Here is a 22,156-nt window from a genome sequence, read left to right as displayed (position 1 = left end):
CTTCGGTGTCTACATCCATTGGATCGTTCTGAAGCCTCCTCAATCGAAGCTAGCCCGATCCTACCCGCACCTTTAATTTCAAATTCAAAGGACCTACAGCACCACAGTTGGCTCTAAAACAGATAAGATATGTGTAACTACCCAATTCTGAAGATTTCGACTGAAAATCTCATCGTATCATGTTCAAATTGATCGAACAATATTTTCAAAATGACTCTTTAGCCCTCGCCTATAAAAGGCCGATAGGAGACCCCAAAGGTATATAGACAATCTCTCTTGAAATGCTTCTTCTCTTCTATTCTCTGAGATTTGACTTGAGCATCGGAGGATCTTCGTCGGAGCCAACTCCAATTAAGATTTATTTTACAGCTCATTTCCCTAGAAGGATGCACCACTACTCCATTTTGTCTAATTGAGAGCCGGATTTCAATAGCAATGCAATCCATTTAACGTATTGAACATCGATGATATATAAAATAAATTTTTATATTTATATTTAGCCTAGCTCATTTAGCCCAATTCGTTGACTATCAATCTGATAAATTGAACTTAGCTGAATTGAATTTTTTGAGCCAGCTTCAAATGATTCTTATAGATAATTGGTTCTGTTGGGTATAAAAAACCCCCCAGCCGAAGTTCGTATCAGGAGTGACCCTCCCGGGATTCTACCGACGTCCGACCTTGGGCGACATCTTTTCGAACATCTCCGGTGGTCGAGCTTCCACAATGTTCCCAAGTTCTGCCGACGGACAAACTCCCACAGCTTCTTCCACAAGTGTCGACTGGATTCCCCCGACGGATGAACTCCTGCCGCATCTCTTGGACTTCTCCAACGATAAGCTTCTTCGGTCGTCTATCAGGCTGCCCCAAGTGCTCTGTGGATTCTACTATCGGCCGACCTCCTACAAGGGTCAACCGTTCTCCGGACCCCTTCCGGATCTTTTCCGATAGGATTCGATCGACTCCAATCTGAATTTCTTCCAGAACTACGTCAGTTCGCCAGTGGTCGAACTTTTCCAACAACAGATCTCCATGATGGATGGGCTCCATCCAAGTCTCTACGACGGTCGACCGCCTTCTGGGTTTCATCTGAGCTCCTACGGGAGCCGGACTTCTTCCCCGAACTCCTACGGCAGGTAGACTTCGTCCGAGCTCCTACGGGAGTCGGACTTCAACCTTGAACTCCCATTGCAGGTAGACCACATCCGAATTCTTACAAGGGTCAGACTTCAAGCCCCCACCACAAGCGATCTACACCGAGCTTCTGCCACAAGCGATTTACACCGAGCTTCTGCTACAAGCGATCTACTCTGAGCTACTACTACAAGCGGTCTACTTCAAATTTCTACTATGAGCAGTCTGCACCGAATTTCTACTGTAAGCCTCCACCCGAGCTTCTCTTGTGAATGAATTCCTTCCGAACTTCTATTACAGGCAGGCTTCGGCCGAGCTTTCTCAGCAAATGATCCCCATCTGGACTTCTGCGGGAACCAGACTCCGATCGAACTTCTGTAGCAGGCAGATTCCGGATGAACTCCTATAACGCACGGGCCCCAACAGCTGAACCCCTCTAGCAAAAAGCCCCTGACCGAGCTTCTATAGCAGATGACCTTCGCCTACAGTACTAGCACCCTAGGCACCCAACGGTAGAAAGCTCGCCAGCAACATCCGAGCTTCTCTCAGGCGGAGAGCTACCCCTCTCCACCAAACACCCCAATCGAGCTTCGGCCGACAGGCCTGGACTCCCTGGCAGGCCACAGTAATGGCCGCAACTCTGCTCCACTTCCCATAATGGATCCCGTGCGGCTCCATCATGCTCTGGCAAGTCACGACAACGGACATCACTCCACCCTCCACAACAGGCTCTACGTGGCAGGCCACGACGATGGCCACGACTCCACTCCACTACTCTCCGTAACAAACTCCTCATGGCCCCGAACGGCCCACTACCGGGTGGTTACAGACGTCGCTGTCAATCTGTTACGCCCTCCGCCTATAAAAAGGGACCCCCAGATATGTTATTCTCTAAGCTCTAATCTCTATCTAAAAACTCTGCTAAAATTTTCGTTCGAGCACTCCATTCTTGTTGAGACAGAAAACTGACTTGAGCATCGAAGGGTCTTGCCGGAGCACCCCCAACTCCAGTTTAGACTTTCTTTGCAGGTCCCGGCGACGATCGCGACTCCTTCGACTCCAGCTTCTCCAATGCCGGTGGATTTTTCATCAACAGGATTGGCGCTAGAGGAAGGGCTTGTGTCTTCGCAGTACCCTTGTTCTTAAAAGAGCGCTTAATGGGACCATCTCCGATCATCTACTCCGACATCTCCTCCTCCAGTTGCCTGCCTGATCTCCACCGATGCCTCCCCGAAGGGCATCCACCAGGCGGTCAACGATCTCCACGGCCAGATCTCAGTGAGCTCCGCAAGCCCCGGCTTCATCTCCAGTTTCTCCGGCTCCTCCTCCTCCGACGATGGCAGTTGGCATGAAACAGTTTGACCTGCTGGTTCAACAGGTCAGAGGCCTCACCGAAGCAGTGTAGGCCATGCAGCAGCAGCCGCAGCAGCCGCAGGCATCGGTGCGGTTGGAAAGAGCATCGTCGGAGTCCCAGAATCCAACGATCGGGCAGGCCACATGGGCCAGCCGCCCTGTCTTTCAAAGAAAAGAAAAACAGAAAGCGGAGAGTCCTCCACTGATCATGATTCAACCCCCGGAGAGTCCCTGCCTCTGCTTCACCAGAAGACCCTCGAGGCCTGTAATCAAGAGGACCTCCTGGATCAAAAATTTCAGGAGATGAACCGACGGATCAAAGAGCTCCACCGCGCTCCCACTGCTTACGGTGAGGATATCTGCACTGACCCTCCTTTCTCTTAAATGATCATGCAGGAACCGATCCCGCCGAACTTCAAGCTCCCCCAATTCGAGAGCTACGACGGGACCTCGGATCCGGTCGACCATCTGGAGGCCTTCCGAACCATGATGCTGCTCCATGGTGCGCCAGACGCCATCTTGTGTCGAGCTTTCCCGTCTACCTTGAAGGGAGCAGCCAGGAATTGGTACTCGATGTTGAAGTCGGGTACAATCTTCTCCTTTGACCAAATGAGTCACCAGTTCGTGGCTCATTTCGTCAGCAGCCGGCGCCCCCAGCGAGGTTCGGAGTCCCTCATCAACATCAAGCAAAAGGAGGGGAATCCATCCGAGCTTACGTCAATCGCTTCAACACCGCCGCCCTAGAGATCCGGAACCTAGACCAATCAGTTGCGATGGCCGCCTTAAAGAGCGGCCTTCAAAAGAATGACCTCCTCTTCTCCCTGGAAAAAAAGTGTCACAGAGACTTTGCCGATCTGTTGGCTCGGGCCGAAGGATATGCCCGAGCGGAGGAAGCCTTTAAACTGAAGGATGAGGAAGCCGCAAAGGAGCGGCAGGCGGGCGACTCCGGTAAGCCCGCAGTTGAAAGAGGGCCGAGTGAAGCCCGGCCACGTTCTCGGACTCCTTCCGGGCACAAGCACGCCCAGACTCCTCCCCGAGCACGCAGGCAGAGAAGCCCGAACCGCAGGGTTCGACGGGGCTCTCCCCCAGAAAGATTCCGCAGCTATGCCCCCTCAATGCATCGAAAACCCAAGTCCTGATGGAGGTCAGAGAGCAGCTCCCAAGGCCAGAAAGGATGCGCACACACCCCGAAAAGCGCAATCCTAACAAGTTCTGGCTCTACCATCGTGACCATGGCCACGACACAGAGGAATGCATTCAACTCCGAGACGAGATCGAGGAGCTCATCAGACGAGGTCGGCTCGACAGGTTTATTCGATGCCGACCTGAGGGTAGAGAGGATCGGCCAAGGGTCCTGCCACAACCTAAGCCGCCGAGGAGGGAAGAGCAGCCCGGAGATCGGCCTCTAATTGAGATCATCAACTCCATCTCTGGAGGACCTCGACGGGGAGCAGACCTTTTACGACTATGGGATTTGAAAAACCTGTAAATGTATTACTAACGACTTTGCTTTAAATCAAGATTCTTTTCAGATTTGCATATCTTTCCCTTTTGGCATAGACTCGTAACGACAGGGGATAACCCCTTCAGACAACGAAAACAAAGCCATGTTAAGAACAGGAGGAGAACCTTATCCTAACATGGGTAAAGTTGAAAGTCCGATTATTTTAAGACCGAACGGGGGGCGAGGCCCATATAACGGTCCTTATGTGCCCCCGCAGCCCTATTAGGGATAGGAGGAGAATCTCGCCCTAACATGGGCAAAGTTGAAAGTCCGATTATTTTAGGACCGGACGGGGGGCAAGGCCCATATAACGGCCCTTATGTCCCCCCACAGTCCTGTTAGAGACAGGAGGAGAATCTCGCCCTAACATGAGCAAAGTCGAAGGTCCGGTTCTCCTTAGACCGGATGGGAGGAGAGGCCCTGCGACGCCCATATGTGCCCCCACAGTCCTGTTAGGGACAGGAGGAGAACCTCGCCCTAACATGAGTAAAGTCGAAGGCCCAGTTCTCCTTAGACCAGATTGGGGGAGAGGCCCTGCGACGCCCATATGTGCCCCCACAGCCCTGTTAGGGACAGGAGGAGAACCTCGCCCTAACATGAGCAAAGTCGAAGGCCCAGTTCTCCTTAGACCGGATGGGGGAGAGGCCCTGCAACGCCCATATGTGCCCCCACAGCCCTGTTAGGGACAGGAGGAGAACCTCGCCCTGACATGAGCCAAGTCGAAGGTCCGATTACTTTTAGACCGGATGGGGGGAGAGGCCCTGCAACGCCCATATGTGCCCCAACAGCCTTGTTAGGAACAGGAGGAGAACCTTATCCTAATCTGAGCTGAAATCGACTACATCAGGAATAAAAGGAGAATCTCATCCTGACGCCGACTGAGATCCGATCATTCAAGATCTGATAAGAAAAAAGAGAAACTCCTCGACGGCCCCTCTACGCTCCCGCGACCCCGTAAAAAGGTAGGGAGAACCCTTACTTAAAAAGAGGAGGGAGATGTGAAGGAAAAGCGATGGACTACACCAGTGAAAAATGGAAGCCAAACTATACCAAAGACACAAAGGACCTTGTCTCCATGAAGAAGGAGAAAGAGAAAGAGAGATCTATGGTCATGAACGAAAAGGCAAATCAATACGACAACGGCTAGGAACCTTCAAACGATGTCGACGTCGAACAAATCAAAAGACACAAGAAATTCGGTAACGATGACCTAATACAAAAATGAACAAGGAACCTTTGGACAATATCGATATCGAACGAGACAAAAAATGAAAGAAGTCTGACGGACGACAATTCAACACAACGCGCGGACAAAGTAACAAAAAATCTCCTTTTCATTTCGTTAGCAAGGTATACGTTACAGAGCCCAGAAGGCCCAAAAAAAAAAAAAAAGAAAAATGACAAGAATAGAAAAAGAGGACACATAGAAGGACGGAAGACAAAAAGAGCCCTAAGGGGGCCTAGCTTTTTTTGACTTCGAACTTTCGGCTTCGACCCTCATCAGGGAGTGCCTTAAGCTTTTGACTTCTTTCAATTCTTTCTTCCTCATTAGCATCTCCATATACTTTCGATGAAACTGTTGGCTTTCATTCTCCACCTCTCGGAGCTTTTTTCTCAGGACCTCAGATTCTGCCTCCGCATCCTTGACCGCCTGCTGCTCGTATACTAGCTGGATCTTCAACTACTGCAGCTCGGCCTTCCCCTCCTTAAGGGCGATGGATAGCTCTTCTATGGTTCCTCTCAGGGATTGGAGTTCGTCGAGGTCCCGAACAAGGACGAACTGGGCTCCTTCAGATAACTGCCTTTGAAGGCGGGCAATCTCGTCGGTCGCCATCCTGAGCTTCCTCCTGTAGTCATCCACTTGCTTGCACCAGCCGGCCCGGTATGCATTGTAGTTCGCCTCGACGTCTTGGAGCTGTTGCTGAAGGTCGGAGAACTTCTTCGACCATTCTCGATCGTGGTCGGCCTGAGTCGAAAGCCAGGACGAGCTTCCTTCCAGCTGGTCGATCTTCTCCCTTGCAGCGGACAGCTCCACTTCAAGAGAGCTGATCTTGGAAGCCTGAGCCCAAGATCGGTCGCTGGTGCGCTTCTTATGTTCCTCGAGCTCCTTCTCGAAGTTCGCCTTCCTCCGACTGTAATCCATGATCCCTTTCACATGGAGGTTCCGGAAGTAGGTGGCCTCCGCAGTGGCCTCTGAGTGGCTCTCCCTCAGCCTGCGAAGCTTGTCCTCCATCTTCTTTGACTTTTCTATTAAACGACGGACTTTCTTCCTCAGATATCGGATCGTGGACCTCAGCGAAACTCCTTGTGGCAAGGGAAGCACTTCGACAGGGCACTACCATCGGGAGATAAAAGCGTCAAGGTGCGACTCATTGCAGAAAGAAAAAATGAAAAGAGAAGAGAAGTTCCCCATAAAGAGGAGCCCAATTTTATTGATTGAATGTCTCTTAAAGACAAAAAGAAAAAGAAAAATCATAGTAAAAGAAAAATACAAAATCAAAGGTCTAAGACCTCCGAAGCAGGAGTTGGGGAGCCCGGTGTTCTTGGAAAGGGGGCTGCGGTGGCAGCGGCAGTAGGAGAAGGCCCGGCTTCATCTTCAGATGCCTCATCCAAGAAGCTGAAGTCGAGCTCGAAAATTTTTTTGACCATCTTCTCTTGGCAGAGCTCGAATCCTTTGATGAATGCATCTTGACCGAACTTGACGTTCAGGTCCCTCATTTCAGTGGAGGCCTTGAACTCCTCCACCGCTTGGCCCCTAACCTTCGAGATCAGAATCGAAATCTGCTCCGTCAAATTTGCGACCTCGACCTCCGCCTTCCTCACCATCTCCTCCGAGGCTTGCTTTTCTTTCTTGAGTGCATCTTGGAGGTTGGCTACCTCGACAGCCTTTTCCTTGAGGTGGGTAGCCTTGGCCCGGTGACCTTCCTCTGCCTGGATAGCATCCCTCCTCACCTTGTTCATCGCCTCGATGTTGGCGAGGAGCTGGTGCTCGATCTGCAAGGGTGGTCAGAAAGTCAGAATGAAAGCTGAGACGTTAATTGAATGAAGGAGCGAGGGGAAGGAGAAAAGTGAATCCGCTTACCTCGAGAAAGAACCCTAGAGAGTCCCAAACCCGTCGTTCGGGATCGACGGAACGATCCTCTGGACGACTTCGGACAGGATGCACCCATCGACCAGTCACTTTATCAGATCCCTATCATTAAAAGGATTCTCCACCGGCTCTTCCTCCGAGCCGTGGGATTCTTCGATGGCAGCTCGGCGGCCGCTGACCCTGCGAGCCACCATCTTCTTTCTCCTCCCCCTCTCAACCCCTGGCACCTCCTCGGAGCGGGCCCCCGAAGCGGGAACCTCGGCGGGAGAACTCCTCAAAGAGGCTCGAGGAACTGGGGGCTCGGCATCTGAAGGAACATCGATAGTGAGGGCTGCCTGGGCAGGCGTGGCCGAGCTCATCTCTTCTGTTCTGGTCTTCTTTGCCGACCTGGAGGCCGCAGCGCCTTTTCTTTTGTGAACCTTGAGGCCCCTGGCAAGCATCCGTGCTGCTTCAGCGTCCATTCCTAAAAAAAAAAAAAGAAGAGAGAAAAAAGAGATCAGCAATGGAGTGAAAGAAGGAAGAGGTGACGCACAGTCAAAAAAAAAAAAAGGGGAAGAGAAGAAGAAGAGAAGAAGAAAAGAAGAAGAAAGGAAAGATGGAATACTCGCAGGATCCAGGGGGCTCAAGCCGATGTTGAACAGAAATTGCTCCTTCAAAAGGTTGGGAAGGGAAGGAGTTAGATAACTAAGAAGTTTTCGGACGGCTTGAAGGTCGTCCTCCCCCAGGCTAGGAGCCCGATGGACGGAGTCCCTTAGGAAGCCCCAAAGGGGCAATCCCAACTTTAAGGTCGGACATTGGACGTAGAGGTACTTCCCCTTCCAATTATGGATAGAAGAGGGAGCACCTTTCAGCAACCCCTTCTTACCAAACTGGGAGGAGAAGTACCACCAGTCCTTTGTCGAGGGGTGGCGCTTGAAGGTGTAAAAATATCTAAACAAAGGAAGAGATGGCTGAACTTCGACTACGTGGCAAAGGGAGAGAAACCCTATTAAAAATCTAAAGGAGTTCGGTGCGACTGAAGCTAAAGAAATATCTAGAAAATGAAAAAGAGCGACGACGAAGGACGGAAGCGGGAGCTGGAGCCCAGCACGGAAGGCCTCCTGGTACAGATAGAAATGGCCAGGTGGGGGGGTGCTAGCTCGATCGACGGGATCAGGAAGCTCCAGATCGTACTCCGGAGGAACTCCATACTGAACCCTTATCAGTAGAAGTTCGGCCGGAGTCAGAGAACAGGGAATGGCATCCGGCGCAAAAATCGTACGAGGCCCAGCCCCAGATATGGGTTCATCTACAGTATGAGAGTCCTGGGGAACTGAGGCAGACGAACTCTTGGAACCGCTAGAGACGGAGGTGCCAGAAGATATTTCAGGCAAAAATCCTAAAAATCCCAGAAAAATCGAGAGAAATAAGAGACGAAAGGTCTGTGGGGAACCAGGCAGATGGAATGCGGCAGAAGAAAAATGAAGAAGAGGAACACCTAAACGAAGAGAGAAGGAACGAAAGTTCTGGAACTAACCTAAGCTGCTCCGAAGAATGCAGAGATGTAGGGACAGGGATGACTCAAAGAACACCTAGGGCCAAAACGGACGCCGAGGAAGGTCAGAGCTCTCAGAAAGAAGACGGGCACCAACAGGACTTTCAAGCAGAATAAAACTCCTGGAGGAAGAAGGGCGGGTTTAAATAGACCTTGGGATCCGACGCTATAATGATCGCGGATCTTCCCAGGCCGACCCATGTTTGCCACGTGTCCCACTCGCTACAGTAGGCGGCTAAAAATGGCTGACAGCTGGCAGAGCCATCATTACGCCATACCTGGAGCCACGCTCCAGCGGGAATTCCGAAAAGTCTCTTCGGGTCGCCTCAATTTGAAAAGACTCCGGCATGCCGCATTAAATGCCAGGATATCTGAGAGCGGTCGCGCGCAGAATTCAAGGGGGCAATTTCGGCTGTGAAAATTTTTCTATACTTCCTTTATTCGAAACTCGAACTCGAAAGTAGGAGGACTGATGTTGGATATAAAAAACCCCCCAACCGAAGTTCGTATCAGGAGTGACCCTCCCGGGGTTCTACCGATGTCCGACCTTGGGCGACATCTTTCCAAACATCTCCGACGGTCGAGCTTCCGCAATGTTTCCAAGTTCTGCCGACAGATAAACTCCCACAGCTTCTTCCATAAGTGTCGACTGGATTCCCCCGACGGACGAACTCCTGCCACATCTCCTAGACTTCTCCAGCGATAAGCTTCTTCGGTCGTCTATCAGGCTGCCCCAAGTGCTCTGTGGATTCTACTATCGGCTGACCTCCTACAAGGGTCAACCATTCTCCAGACCCCTTCTGGATCTTTTCCGACAGGACTCGATCGACTTCAATCCGAATTTTTTCCAGAACTACGTCAGTTTGCCAGTGGCCGAACTTTCCCAACAGCAGATTTCTACGACGGACGGGCTTCATCCAAGTCTCTGCGGCGGTCGACTGCCTTCTGGATTTCATCCGGACTCCTACGGGAGCCGGACTTCTTCCCTAAACTTCTACGGCAGGTAGACTTCGTCCGAGCTCCTACGGGAGTCGGACTTCAGCCTTGAACTCCCATTGCAGGTAGACCTCATCCGAATTCTTACAAGGGCCGGACTCCGAGCCCTCACCACAAGCGATCTACATCGAGCTTCTGCCACAAGCGATCTACACCGAGTTTCTGCTACAAGCGATCTACTCCGAGCTACTACTACAAGCGGTCTGCGCCGGATTTCTACTGTAAGTCTCCACCTGAGCTTCTCTTGTGAACGAATTCCTTCCGGACTTCTATTACAAACAGGCTTCGGCCGAGCTTTCTCAGCAAATGATCCCCATCCGGACTTCTGCGGGAACCAGACTCCGACCGAACTTCTGTAGCGGGCAGATTCCGGACGAACTCCTACAACGCACGGACCCCAGTAGCTGAACCCCTCTAGCAGAATACCCCTGACTGAGCTTCTACAGCGGATGACCTTCGCTTGCAGTACTAGCACCCTAGGCACCCAACGGTAGAAAGCTCGCCAGCAATATCCGAGCTCCTCTCAGGCGGAGAGCTACCCCTCTCCACTAAACACCCCAATCGAGCTTCGGCCGACAAGCCTGGACTCTCTGACAGGCTACAGTAATGGCCGCGACTCTGCTCCACTTCCCATAACGGATCCCGCGCAGCTCCATCATGCTCTGGCAAGTCACGACAACGGACATCACTCCACTCTCCACAATAGGCTCCACGTGGCAGGCCACGACGATGGCCACGACTCCACTCCACTACTCTCCATAATAAACTCCTCATGGCCCCGAACGGCCCACTACCGGGTGGTTACAGACATCGCTGTCAATCTGTTACGCCCTCCGCCTATAAAAAAGGACCCTCAGATATGTTATTCTCTAAGTTCTAATCTCTATCTAAAAACTGTGCTGAAATTTTCGTTCGAACACTCCATTCTTGTTGAGGCAGAGAACTAACTTGAACGTCGGAGGATCTTATCGGAGTATCTTCAACTCCAGTTTAGATTTTTTTTGCAGGTTTTGATGGCGATCGTGATTCTCTTGACTTCAACTTCTCCGATACCGACAAATTTTTGCATCAACAGGTTCGATTTGAATTTGTTTATATTTGTAAAGCCCACTGTGTCAATGCCGCGGCCATCAAACCCGTCTTTGATAATCAAGCCCGGCCGGTGCAACAAACCGATACGGTTCCCATTTTGCCCCGCCTTCGATGATGGGGCATAGGGCAAGAAGCCACGATTTAAATAAAAAAGAAGTAAGAGGGTCGAAAGAATCCCGAGGCTGGACCTGTCACGGCACGAGCCTAGCCCGAACCGAGGCGCTCCACCGCCGCTGGGCACGTAAAATTCCAGTAAAATTCCCCTCCAGGTTCCTCTCAAAGCTCCACGCTGCGAGTGTCCAGGGGTGAATTTTGGAGAACGCGGAGAGATTTCTTTCCCGTTCCGCAACCCCTCCTCAGCCGTGAGACTTGGTAGGTTCTTTCTCCAAATTTTCTGCGAGTTTGCCTCTTTACATGCCCTTTGAAGATTTTTTTTTTTTCCTCAGGGATTATGGTGTTTTTCGGGTTTTTTATTCGGATCTACGCCCTATACCTGAAAAATACATTTGACAGCTGGAGAACGGTTCTACTTGGATAGCCAGTTCATTTTCTTGGTTTAGGGGAAAAGGAAACAAAAACCAAAAAAAGGCAAAAACGGATAGAATGGGACACCCATAACGACGACGGCGGAGCAGAAGCTAAGAAGTGCTTCCATGGAGGAGCTCGACCTCGACGCCTTCCTCCGATTCCATGGCGATGACCTCTACTCCTCTAGCAGCGGCGACGATGACGAGCAATCGGCCGCCGCCCGCCGTCACACCATCGACGAACTCCTCCATTCTTCCTCCTCCTCCTCCTCGTCGTCTCCCCCGTCCCCCTCTCGGATCCCTCACCTCGTCTCTGATCCGCAACCCAAAGAGGAAATCCCAATTCCCCAAGAACACGACCAAAGATCCGGCCGAGACGAAGAACAAGAAGAAGAGTCCACCAGCTTAATCGTCAGCTGGAGCAGGAGATCCCGAGAGGTCCCCTCCTCTGTTTCCCTTTCTTCTCTGGGTCTTCGGAGCTACCATAACTCTACTGCTTCCTCCTCTTCTTCGTCGCGCTTCTTGCCTCCTCTCTTTGGCAGCGTCCGGCCGAACCCTAAGCCGGGGGCTGCCCTCGCGGCCGCTGTTGCCGCTTCCCGCTCCATCCCGACGCCGCATGCGGCAGCGATCAAGTCTCGGAGAGCCGGTAGCGGATCTCTTCAGAAGGTCCTCGAGGAACCAGCCGTGGATCTGGAGGAGGTCGTCGGTTCCGGAGGATTAGATGGGTTGGAGCTCTCGGAGGCCACTGCGTCCAGTGGGAACCTAGGAGTGGAGGATGATGATAGGGGACCGGTGGTTTCAGCAGTTTCGCGATCTTCTACAGAGGCTGAAGTAGTGGCAGTTTCTGAAGAACTCCACAGTGAAGAAGTATCACGAGGTGGTGGTGGATCTAGTATTGACGAAGAGATTGAGACCACTGGGCAATTAGAAGCAAGGGAAGATGTGGTGAATCCAGTTGAGCCTTTGGTCATCAGTGTTGAAAATGCCCAAACGGTGGATGACAATTTGCCTCCTACATATGAAGGTGGTTCTGTTGCTGAAATTGTTGAGGGTGACAAAAATGAAGTCGATTTGGAAGTGCCCAAATCCGAAAAAGATGATTTTGATAAGAATACTCCTGATGGGGAAATTAGTTCCATGGGAAATGAACCTCAGGTTGGAAGTGAGGTTGATAAAGTAGTTGAAGAGAGGTTAGGTCAACTGGAGAACAGTAAGAAGGCCGAGAAGAAAGCGGAAAAGAAACTACGTGCTTCTATGAAGCCACTGGAATGGGCTGAAGAGCTTGAAAGGAGACAGGCATCGTCAGGCCTGCACTGGGAGGAGGGGGCAGCTGCCCAGCCAATGAGGCTTGAGGGCATCCAAAGGGGACCTCCTGCTGTTGGATATTTGCAAATTGACCTTGACAATGTGATCACTCGTGCCATTTCATCACACACATTCAGGCACGACCATGGCTCTGCTCAAGTCCTGGCAGTTCATATGAACTTTATTGCCTTAGGCATGTCAAAAGGAGCTGTTCTTATTGTTCCCAGCAAATATTCTGCTTATTGTGCTGACAATATGGATACAAAGGTCACTCCTTGCTGATATACTTATTCTGTTGTGATCATCTTAAGAAAATGATTGCCTTGTCATTATTTATGTTCATTTGGTGGCTTCTTGTTAAACCATCAATTTTGCATATAACTCATATTCTATGAATTTGTTAGTCAAATTTGTTTGAAAATGCTGTGGTTGCTATGATAATTGCAAATGGTCAATCTGTTAGAATTTTATTTTATTTTATTTCTCTTTTCTTTTAAATGAATTACCATAACAAACGGGCTCTATTCCATTTATATGGAGCTGGCTTTATAAATCAACCAGTAATGTACTACTTGCATCCAGATCTCTTTGCTTTTCTCTTCTGTTTTTAAACCAAATCATAGTACAATTTAAATTGGATCTTCCATCTAACTATGCGACCGATGTCCAAGCCATCTCAAATGGTGATTAGTAAATCTTCTGTTCATGGTGTCTGTATGCTTCTTCTCAGCATCCATTACTTTGTTATATTTATGTTAGAAACAAATACATCTCAATATCCTTCCATGTGCTACAATGATTTTTCCAGGACATTATTTAATACCTGATGCTTACAGCATGGGTGCTTTTGGAATCTTGTTGCCTCAAACTCTTATTGCAAGCAGATGCAGGGGCTTTTTTTCCCCCTTAATTTTTAAAGTGTTTCCACACACAACCACCTCAACTTTACTAAATTGTGGCATACATGGTCATTACACATCATTTAAAAAAAAAAAAGAATTCCAATATGAAGTGGTTTTATGTAAATAAATCTCTTTACATATTTTGCTTGTGAATCAATAATTAGTTGACATCTACATATACTTAGGGGCACAAGTATCTTTAGTGGATCATAAGAGTTTCTTGCAAAAGGGAAACTTGATAGTTCTTTTATCCTTGTGTATATACGACCTGAAGGCTTGGAGTATCAAATATATTTGTTTAACTGTATTTTTCCATGGTTGGTTGATTACTTGATTGTGACTCAAATTCCACATACATTATTGTTCAAATTCCAAGTTCATTATCTACCAAAATTTGACCACCTGTTTGAGCTTCAATTAAAAATTTAATTCCTGTACTTCCATAAATTTTCTCTACAATTGAGTTGAAAAGCAGTTTAGCAGCTAGCTGCTCAAATCTCAGTGCCACCACATGATTTATAATAACATTCAATAAGATGATGATTGTGTCTAAATATCCGTATCTATTATTGATCCAATACCAAATTTATTCTATCTAATTAAATTTGAGTAGCTGTTTGAGCTTCATTTAAAATGTTAATAACCTTACTTTTATAAAGTTTCTTGATGATTGATTTGAATAGCAGTTTAGCAGCTAGCTCTTCAAATCTCATTGCCACTGCATGATTTAGCATAAACACAATTAGATGCCTCATCAAAAGCAGGTTTGCCAAAAGCACGTCCAAAGAGGTTGAGCCTTGGTGAAGTCAAATCTCAAATATTGTCCCTTGTGGCTAAAATTTAGTAACTAGACAATTCCAAATGGTTGTCACATCGGTAATTGTTCCTTTGTGTGCAACTGTAATGCTGCTAGCTTGTTCATTTTATGTTCTTCTATTTGTGTCATGGATAAAGTGTTGTTAGCATGCCCATTTTGCATATTTTTTTTATTTATATGGTGAAACAATTATTAACTATATTTTAGCATGCTTTCTCAAGGTCAACCTTGTATAGATCTATTTATTTTTCTATAGTTTTAGATGTTAGTTGCTAAATGAGGAAATAACCCAAAGTTTGGTCCCATTATAAGGTAAATTGCTTTTTATTTTTTAAAATGAGATTGTGAGGGGATACTTCTACCACCCTACCCTAGGGGCTGACTCCAACTAGAATCAAACCCCTGCCTCCTTGCTCAAGTGGCAAGGGGTGATACCATTCAACCAAGCACTCAGTTGTGAGTAAATTTCTATTTGGGGTCCTTAAATATATTCTAATGTATGCTCTTGTTTCTTTTGATCTTTACACTTACAATTTCATCTTTCTTCAACTTTTCTCTACTTTTGTAATTACTAAAATGATGCAAATGCATGTTTACTTCTGTTGAGTGGTGCTTCTTTAAACTATACATCAATAGCATCATCATTCTAGTTTCTAAAGCATCTTTCTATGAATCTGCAGTCCTATCATGGTTCTACACAGTGACTTTTTATAGTACAATGGCATCTAGTATGTCTTTTTTTTTGTGTGGCTTTTGTGCGTATGTGATGGACACAAATGCAGACCACATTGCAAGCTACAAAATTATGGGAATTGGATTGCTTTTCTTTTGATAAAACACCAATAAAATATAGATTACATGCATATCAAGATAGATTAATATCTATAGAGATGATTTGAGAATACAAGAAGATGGATGAAGAGTTCTCTATGCACTAGAGTACTTGTACTTGCTAGGCAATTACTTGGCAGACTCCTCATCCTTTCTTCTTATCTTTTTTCTCTTCTTTTGTGGGCATCATTAAAGAACTCTTGCTAAGCTCTACGTAATAGGAGAAGCTCTCTACCTCTAGATCCTGTGCCTCTCCTATTTATAAGAGAGGAACTGGCCTTGGAGTGGAAACCCTAGGCCTTTGTGGTGCCAACCTAGGGAACCCTAGGTGTTGGCAGCGACTAGTTTTGAACCCTAGCAAATGGTGGCCACTGAAGAAGTCCTAGGCATGTGGGCAATTGCCCTAGGTTTTCCAGTTGTGGTTGGTCACCAAAGTTAGCCTACAAGTTGGGTGCACTAGAAACCCTCATATGAGGTTGAGTTTGGGTTCCGTAACATTGCCCTAATAATGCTATGCCAACATGCATGAACAAATCCCTATACCAAGGGTTTGACTCATTTGCTTAGTTAGATTAAGCTTGAACTTTGTGAGAACTCAAGAGACATCTAGGGAAAAGGTCAAGGATGACATACATGTATGGACCTTAAGGTCAACATGGATTTCTTATCTACCATCTTCCATCTTACTCGATGGGTATGCCACAGACACAATGAAGTAACATGGACTAGCCTTCCTATATATAAAGATATATAATCATTCTAGTCTCTGGTACATAGAATGGATGTGTATTAATTGGTCGTGCAATTCAGTCCCTTCACCTTGATCGTTGGAAACATATTATTATTGTCAAACCTAATGGATTTTATGGTCTATCAAAACAAAGGATCACTAGACAAACACAATTCAAAACCAATGTGCATGCAAAACCGATTTTGAAAAAGATTTTATTATATACAAAATAAATAGTAATTGTTATATGAAACCAATTTGATTAAAACATTGCCTAGTACTAGGGCTTCTGTGTCTAACATGGCTTTATTTTGATATGGATAAAATGTCATAAATGGATTCCTTGTTAAAGCAATCCTTAGCCCCACTCTTGACAAGATACAATAAATCGGTGGGCTTTATATTATTGATAAAAATTAAGATATCATTATCGATACATGGGTATGTCCCCAAATTCATTAAACTAAAATCACAGCAGGTAGTCATGTCCTCTAGTCAGGGGATAACTCGCATGCTGTTAATATGAGATCGATATCTCTATTATGGTTTCCAAGAGATAGTCTCTTGTTGTTGACCATTCAGTGTGAAACACACCCATTGTATTAGTGCAAGTTCAACTACTATGATGATGGAGAACATAACCTCTCCAATCTATTATTGGACACTATGCACAATGGCAGCCATATAAGTGCAATAACCAACCTCATGTGCAGTCGTGAACATTTTTCAAATCTTGAGGATGTTTTAATTCTCCCCATGAAATACACCAATCACTTGGTCATTCTACCCAATAGTGATGCTTGCTGACTCTTTTCTGGTTCAAAGGCCTATATATAACCGTGTGTAGAAAAGTGACCTATGAAATATCTCAAAATAGTATGTTGAATATGCCAAATGCCTTTTAGGGCATATTTTGCTTACAGCATTATAAACATGAATAACAACCTAGAAAGAATGACCATTATATATGCAACAGTTAGTAAACACAAAATAGTGTATTGCATATCATGCTTGTGCTAGTGCACAGCATTAATATTGTACCATATCATGATGAAGGCTTGACATGTACCAACATAGAAAGATATATGACACTGTGAAGAGCAGGCTAGTAATATACTAGAATGCGCTCTTGCTATTTTTGTAAAAAAAAAAAAAATTGTCACAATCTTACTACCTCAAATTGTTTCTTGGTGAGAGATTCACATGCTTCTAACGCTTAGATATGACTTAGATCTATGTGAATATATTCAACATGTTATGCCATTGCAATGGATTTATATGTATTATAATAAGATATTCTAACATCATCAACTTTAGGCAGGTGTATGTGGAATCTGACCACATACTGCCCTTTATAGATTTGTATCTACATTATGTATAGGTTAACTCTGTTAGTAAAAAAATGAAGCTGGGGAAGGTAAGTTGTCTTATGGTCAACAATCGCTATATGTATAAGGTAGTAGTCATATGAACACTATGTTTGTTAGCATTCTAGAGCAAGAAGAGTAAGTATATGTCCTATACCATGATATCAAAATATGTTAGATACACTGTAAATTCTCTCTCAAATTTGTGGCCAACCACAAAAGGAGTGTTTGCTATCTTTCTCTATTACCAGTAAAATTGCTACAAGCTAGTTCATTAATCGCCTTCGTTTACAATTCTTTCTTTTCTTTATCCACATGTATATGGATACTTTTAGTCATGTGTCATCCTATATGATGTTATACCCTATTCTTGGCTCTTGTATATTGCATCTGGTTTCCTACAAGTTTTGATATAATTATCATTTTCTTTCATCATAATTATGCTTATTGATGCTACTATCTGAGCTGTTGAATCAGTACATCAAAAATAACATAAGTTTCAATGACTACTTTAAGGAATATGGAAAAAAATGTTTAATAGGATCCTTTTAGGGGAACTTTGACACTGGATTTTGGTGGTGGAAAGTCTTTACTAGTGAAATGTGTTGAATAGTCTCTTTATTACAAATGATTGGTAGGACAGTTCGATGCCTGGTTATTTCTTTAATAGAATTTTGTAATACTTTTAAGGAGTATTTATTTCTGTACAATGCATGCTGTTGAAAATATTTTCTTTAATGAAAATAGCATGCTTGATACCCAAAAGAATGCATGTCTATCCCCTTCTGGTCTTGCATGGTAATTGCTAAGTCATATTGGAACTGAACACCATTATAGGATATTGAATGCATGCTCTGGTTACCTTTGCCCATTTTTAACCATGATTATCTTTTTATGATGTCGAGACAAATTTTCTACAGGTATTTCTTATAAGTCATTAACATGTTGCAGGATGCCATTTGAGAGACTGATTGTTAATCTGCTTCTTCCCACATTCCACATCTATACTTAAGAGTTGTCCACAAAATTCCACACATACATATGTCTTAGATAATAGGTTACTCTCATTAAAAATAATTCCACCTTGTTTTTAATTGATTGCTCTCTTTATACAAGATGACTATTTCAGCATAAAAATTACTTCATGTAATTGCATATGGAATAAATTTTTGAAATCTAAGCCTTGAATGGTATATCCACCAGTTTTTGAAATGCACATAGAGGGGGAAAGTATAAAAAACATGGAATGAATGAAGTTATGGTGCCTCTGATATAAGAAACTTGTTAGACATGCACATGTATGATATTTTTGACTTGTAATTAAATAATATTCTGGTTACAAGTTGTTGGCCATTTTCATTCATGACAGGCGAAGAAACAGATAAATTGACAAAGAAATCTTTTCTTGCACGGATTAACATTATTTTATATTATAAAGCTATCTTATTTAATGGCATTAATTGCTTGGGTATGTGAAATGTTTTCCAGTAAAATGCATTACACCCTTCAGTTGAGTTTTCGGGGTAATTATAAAATCACATACCATATGTTTGCTGAATGGAAATTAATGGTCATCTGAAGCTTCCAACTTAGCCCATCACTTCTAAGCTTCCTATCACGTTACAATGATGGTTTCTGAGGTGTCAGTACTTATACATGTTGTGCATGTTCTTATTTTTCAGATGTTGACATTTGGTTTCCATGGTGAGAAAGTTCAAACACCTGTAACTTCAATGTGCTTCAACCAGCAAGGTGACCTACTTTTGGTAGGATATGGTGATGGTCATCTGACAGTTTGGGATGTGCAAAAAGCAACAGCAGCAAAAGTAATCACCGGGGAACATACAGCTCCAGTAGTGCATACATTGTTTCTAGGGCAGGATTCACAAGTTACACGCCAATTTAAAGCTGTTACTGGAGATTCTAAGGGACTTGTTTCATTACATACTTTCTCAGTTGTTCCTTTGCTCAATCGTTTCTCTGTCAAGACTCAGGTCTAAAGAAATTTAATATTTTCTGATTGTCTTCTTTGAAACTGAGTGTTTTATTTTGTTCTCTGTGTCATCATTTTATTAACATTTTATGTCATATGTTGATATTTTGTTCATTCATATCTACAGTGTCTTCTTGATGGTCAAAAAACTGGCACTGTGTTATCGGCTTCTCCTCTTTTGATGGATGAGACTTATGGATTTGGCTACACATCTGCCCAAGGGAACTCAGCAACCACTGGTGGTCTTGGTAGCATGGTAGGAGGTGTTGTTGGTGGCGTAGTTGGAGGAGAGGCTGGATGGAAGCTTTTCAATGAAGGTTCTTCAGTGGTGGAAGAAGGTGTGGTCATATTTGTCACCCATCAGAATGCTCTGGTGGTATGAAGCCTTCATATGATTATGAAAATTCCAACTGGTGTTTGTCTTGTTCAGTTGTTCTTGAACCAAGTAGAAATCTTCTAATTTTTGAGATGCATTATCTTGCTGCATCCTTTCTTTCAGGTTAGACTGAGTCCCAATGTAGAAGTTTATGAGAAATTTCCCAGACCAGATGGGGTACGAGAAGGATCAATGCCTTACACTGCATGGAAATCCACAACATGTTTGCATGATTCATCTCTTGGTGAGAGCTTGACAATTTTCTTCATTTCAAAATTTATATTGGTCTCAGTTAGATGTTCTATTCATTGTGTCAATAACAACCAAAAAAAAAAGAAAAACATGCAGAAGCATCCGATAGGGTTTCATGGCTTGCAATTGCATGGGATCGGAGAGTCCAAGTGGCCAAGTTGGTCAAATCAGAGATGAAAAGATACAAAGAATGGAACCTTGATAGTGCGGCAATAGGTGTGGCATGGTTAGATGATCAGGTATGGGAGCTGTCTTTCCACACCCGGTCATCCTGCTGTTCTATTTTATTCTTTTTCTTGTTTCAGTAAAACATTGGAGTTCTTTTTGACCTCAGATGTTAGTGTTGCTTACCCTGAGAGGACAGCTTTGTTTGTTTGCCAAAGATGGAAATGAACTTCACCGAACCAGTTTCATTGTAGATGGTTTGGGAATTGATGATATGATCACATATCACACCCACTTTTCTAACATTTTTGGAAATCCAGAAAAGGCTTATCACAATGCAGTATCTGTTAGAGGGGCTACTATATATATACTTGGGCCGATGCATCTTATAATTTCTCGTCTTCTTCCTTGGAAGGAACGCATTCAAGTGCTGCAGAGGGCAGGTGATTGGATGGGTGCATTGGACATGTCAATGAGGCTCTACGATGGCCATGCACATGGTGTTATTGATCTTCCAAGAACTGTTGATTCTATAAGGGAGGCCATAATGCCATTTCTGGTAGAGTTACTGTTGTCATATGTGGATGAAGTTTTCTCCTATATTTCAGTTGCTTTTTGCAACCAAACTGAGAAAGTGGGATGGATGGAAAGTCCAAAGATCAGACACAGTTCCATGCGCACAGAGGTAGAGGAGCAATATGCTCGTGTTGGTGGTGTTGCAGTAGAATTTTGTGTTCATATCAAGAGGACCGACATCCTGTTTGATAGTATCTTCTCCAAATTTGTTGCTGTTCAGCATGGAGGTACTCCTTCCCCCCCACCCCTGTTCCGGGGCGGCATGCTCTCTCCCTCCACCTCTTTCTTAATTAAAGAAGTGCATTAAATATGCATTTCTTCAGCTCTGAAGTTTATCTATTCCTGTCATACATGTAATGTACTGTCTGTGACATGGCTTGTTCAAACAGTTCAGTTATCAACCAGTATCTGAAATCATTTTTCAGTTGTAGATAATTGTGTTAATTAAAATGCTCAGCTTACAAGTTAGTTTTGTAAAAAGTTTATATCTTCTAACTTTAATAATTGCAAGTCCTTTTGAAAGTTGAACTTTTGCCTCAACATATATGATGAAAATGATGCACAATTCCTAGGGACTTTGGTATTCTAATCATTAAGTTGGCATGATTCAGTATTAATTAACTGTAAAATTGGCATGGTTCAGTATTAATTGACTGTAAATTCGACAGCTATAAATTGAGTCCTAAACCTCTTTTGCCTGGCTATTATACAATTCATAATCTTAATGTCAACCAATATGTAAGTAATTTTGAGTTATCTTTATAGTTCTTTCAATTTCATGCTTGTGATTAGTGTTTGTGGTGGCCTAAATTATTCTGCTTATATGATTAATGATTGAGCTATATAATACCTTATGTTATCTTGTGGCTTCAGGATCCAAACCATGTCAATGTGCCTCATTGTTTGATTAAAGTAACAGCTTCCAAAAATCTTAGTTGAAATTACCTAGATATCATAGTTTTTAACAAAAACTTCAATCTTGTGGTATAGAGGTGCACTGATGGCTGGCTAGGATAGTATTGGCCATATCACATTTGCATTCACAAGCGGTATCAAGTAGTATGCTTTGGTACTTCTGGTGCAGGCTATTTTGACCCCCAAAATTGTTTTTGCCTTTGTTGATTGTTTTAATATTACGTTTTGTAAAAATATGATATCTGTATTGATTTAAGTGCCCTAGTCATTCTATTCATTGTGTGATGAAGTTTTTCATTGCGAATTTATTACTTGCGATAAAAATATATTGGAAAAATTATATCTCCATTTGTAATTGAAATGCAGATAGGATCTTTGAATTAATGAATGGTACAAAAATTGTGGTGTATTCAAGATGAAATAATCTACTAGCACAAATCTCACAAATGAACAAAGGAATAATATATTTCTAGTATTATTGAATGACAATAATTATTTTTTTGACACAAAAGTATAGCCCCTTGATGCCATAGCGAGTGCTTGGAGGGCTTGTAGTTGTTTTCGTTGGCTACTAGGTTCATGTTGGGTACAGAAGTGGAATTAAAGTGCTTGTTAACAACCTTATAAATGTGGTGATGTTTTATCTTGGAGCTTCATACTATTTAAGAATTTGATGAGATGACTATTAAGCAAGGT

At 44.5% G+C, this 22,156-nt stretch overlaps 1 protein-coding gene across 16 annotated transcripts in view; it reads left to right on the top strand.

Annotated features, from left to right (window-relative positions):
- The first annotated feature begins 10,888 nt into the window (after nt 1-10,888).
- LOC105034902 (uncharacterized) overlaps nt 10,889-22,156 on the top strand; it is a 57,088-nt gene continuing 45,820 nt past the window's right edge. For 7 of the 16 annotated variants that reach the window (XR_012141540.1, XM_073257952.1, XM_019847131.3 and 4 more), the window contains exons 1-7: nt 10,889-11,076; nt 11,151-12,803; nt 18,866-19,177; nt 19,304-19,552; nt 19,676-19,796; nt 19,889-20,043; nt 20,139-20,772. Coding sequence is in view for 11 of the 16 variants with exons in the window: in XM_073257952.1 (XP_073114053.1) it covers nt 11,358-12,803; nt 18,866-19,177; nt 19,304-19,552; nt 19,676-19,796; nt 19,889-20,043; nt 20,139-20,772 (2,917 nt within the window). In the remaining 5 variants the exon portion in view is untranslated. The remainder of the gene's footprint in view (nt 11,077-11,150; nt 12,804-18,865; nt 19,178-19,303; nt 19,553-19,675; nt 19,797-19,888; nt 20,044-20,138; nt 20,773-22,156) is intronic. The other 9 variants (XR_830260.3, XR_830257.3, XR_830258.4 and 6 more) reach the window with 4 other exon arrangements.

The sequence above is a fragment of the Elaeis guineensis genome, chromosome 5 (assembly GCF_000442705.2).
Source record: "Elaeis guineensis isolate ETL-2024a chromosome 5, EG11, whole genome shotgun sequence".
NCBI classification, from domain to species: domain Eukaryota; kingdom Viridiplantae; phylum Streptophyta; class Magnoliopsida; order Arecales; family Arecaceae; genus Elaeis; species Elaeis guineensis.
Note: the sequence above shows the minus strand (reverse complement) of the source record. Positions and strands in the feature narration are given on the sequence as shown.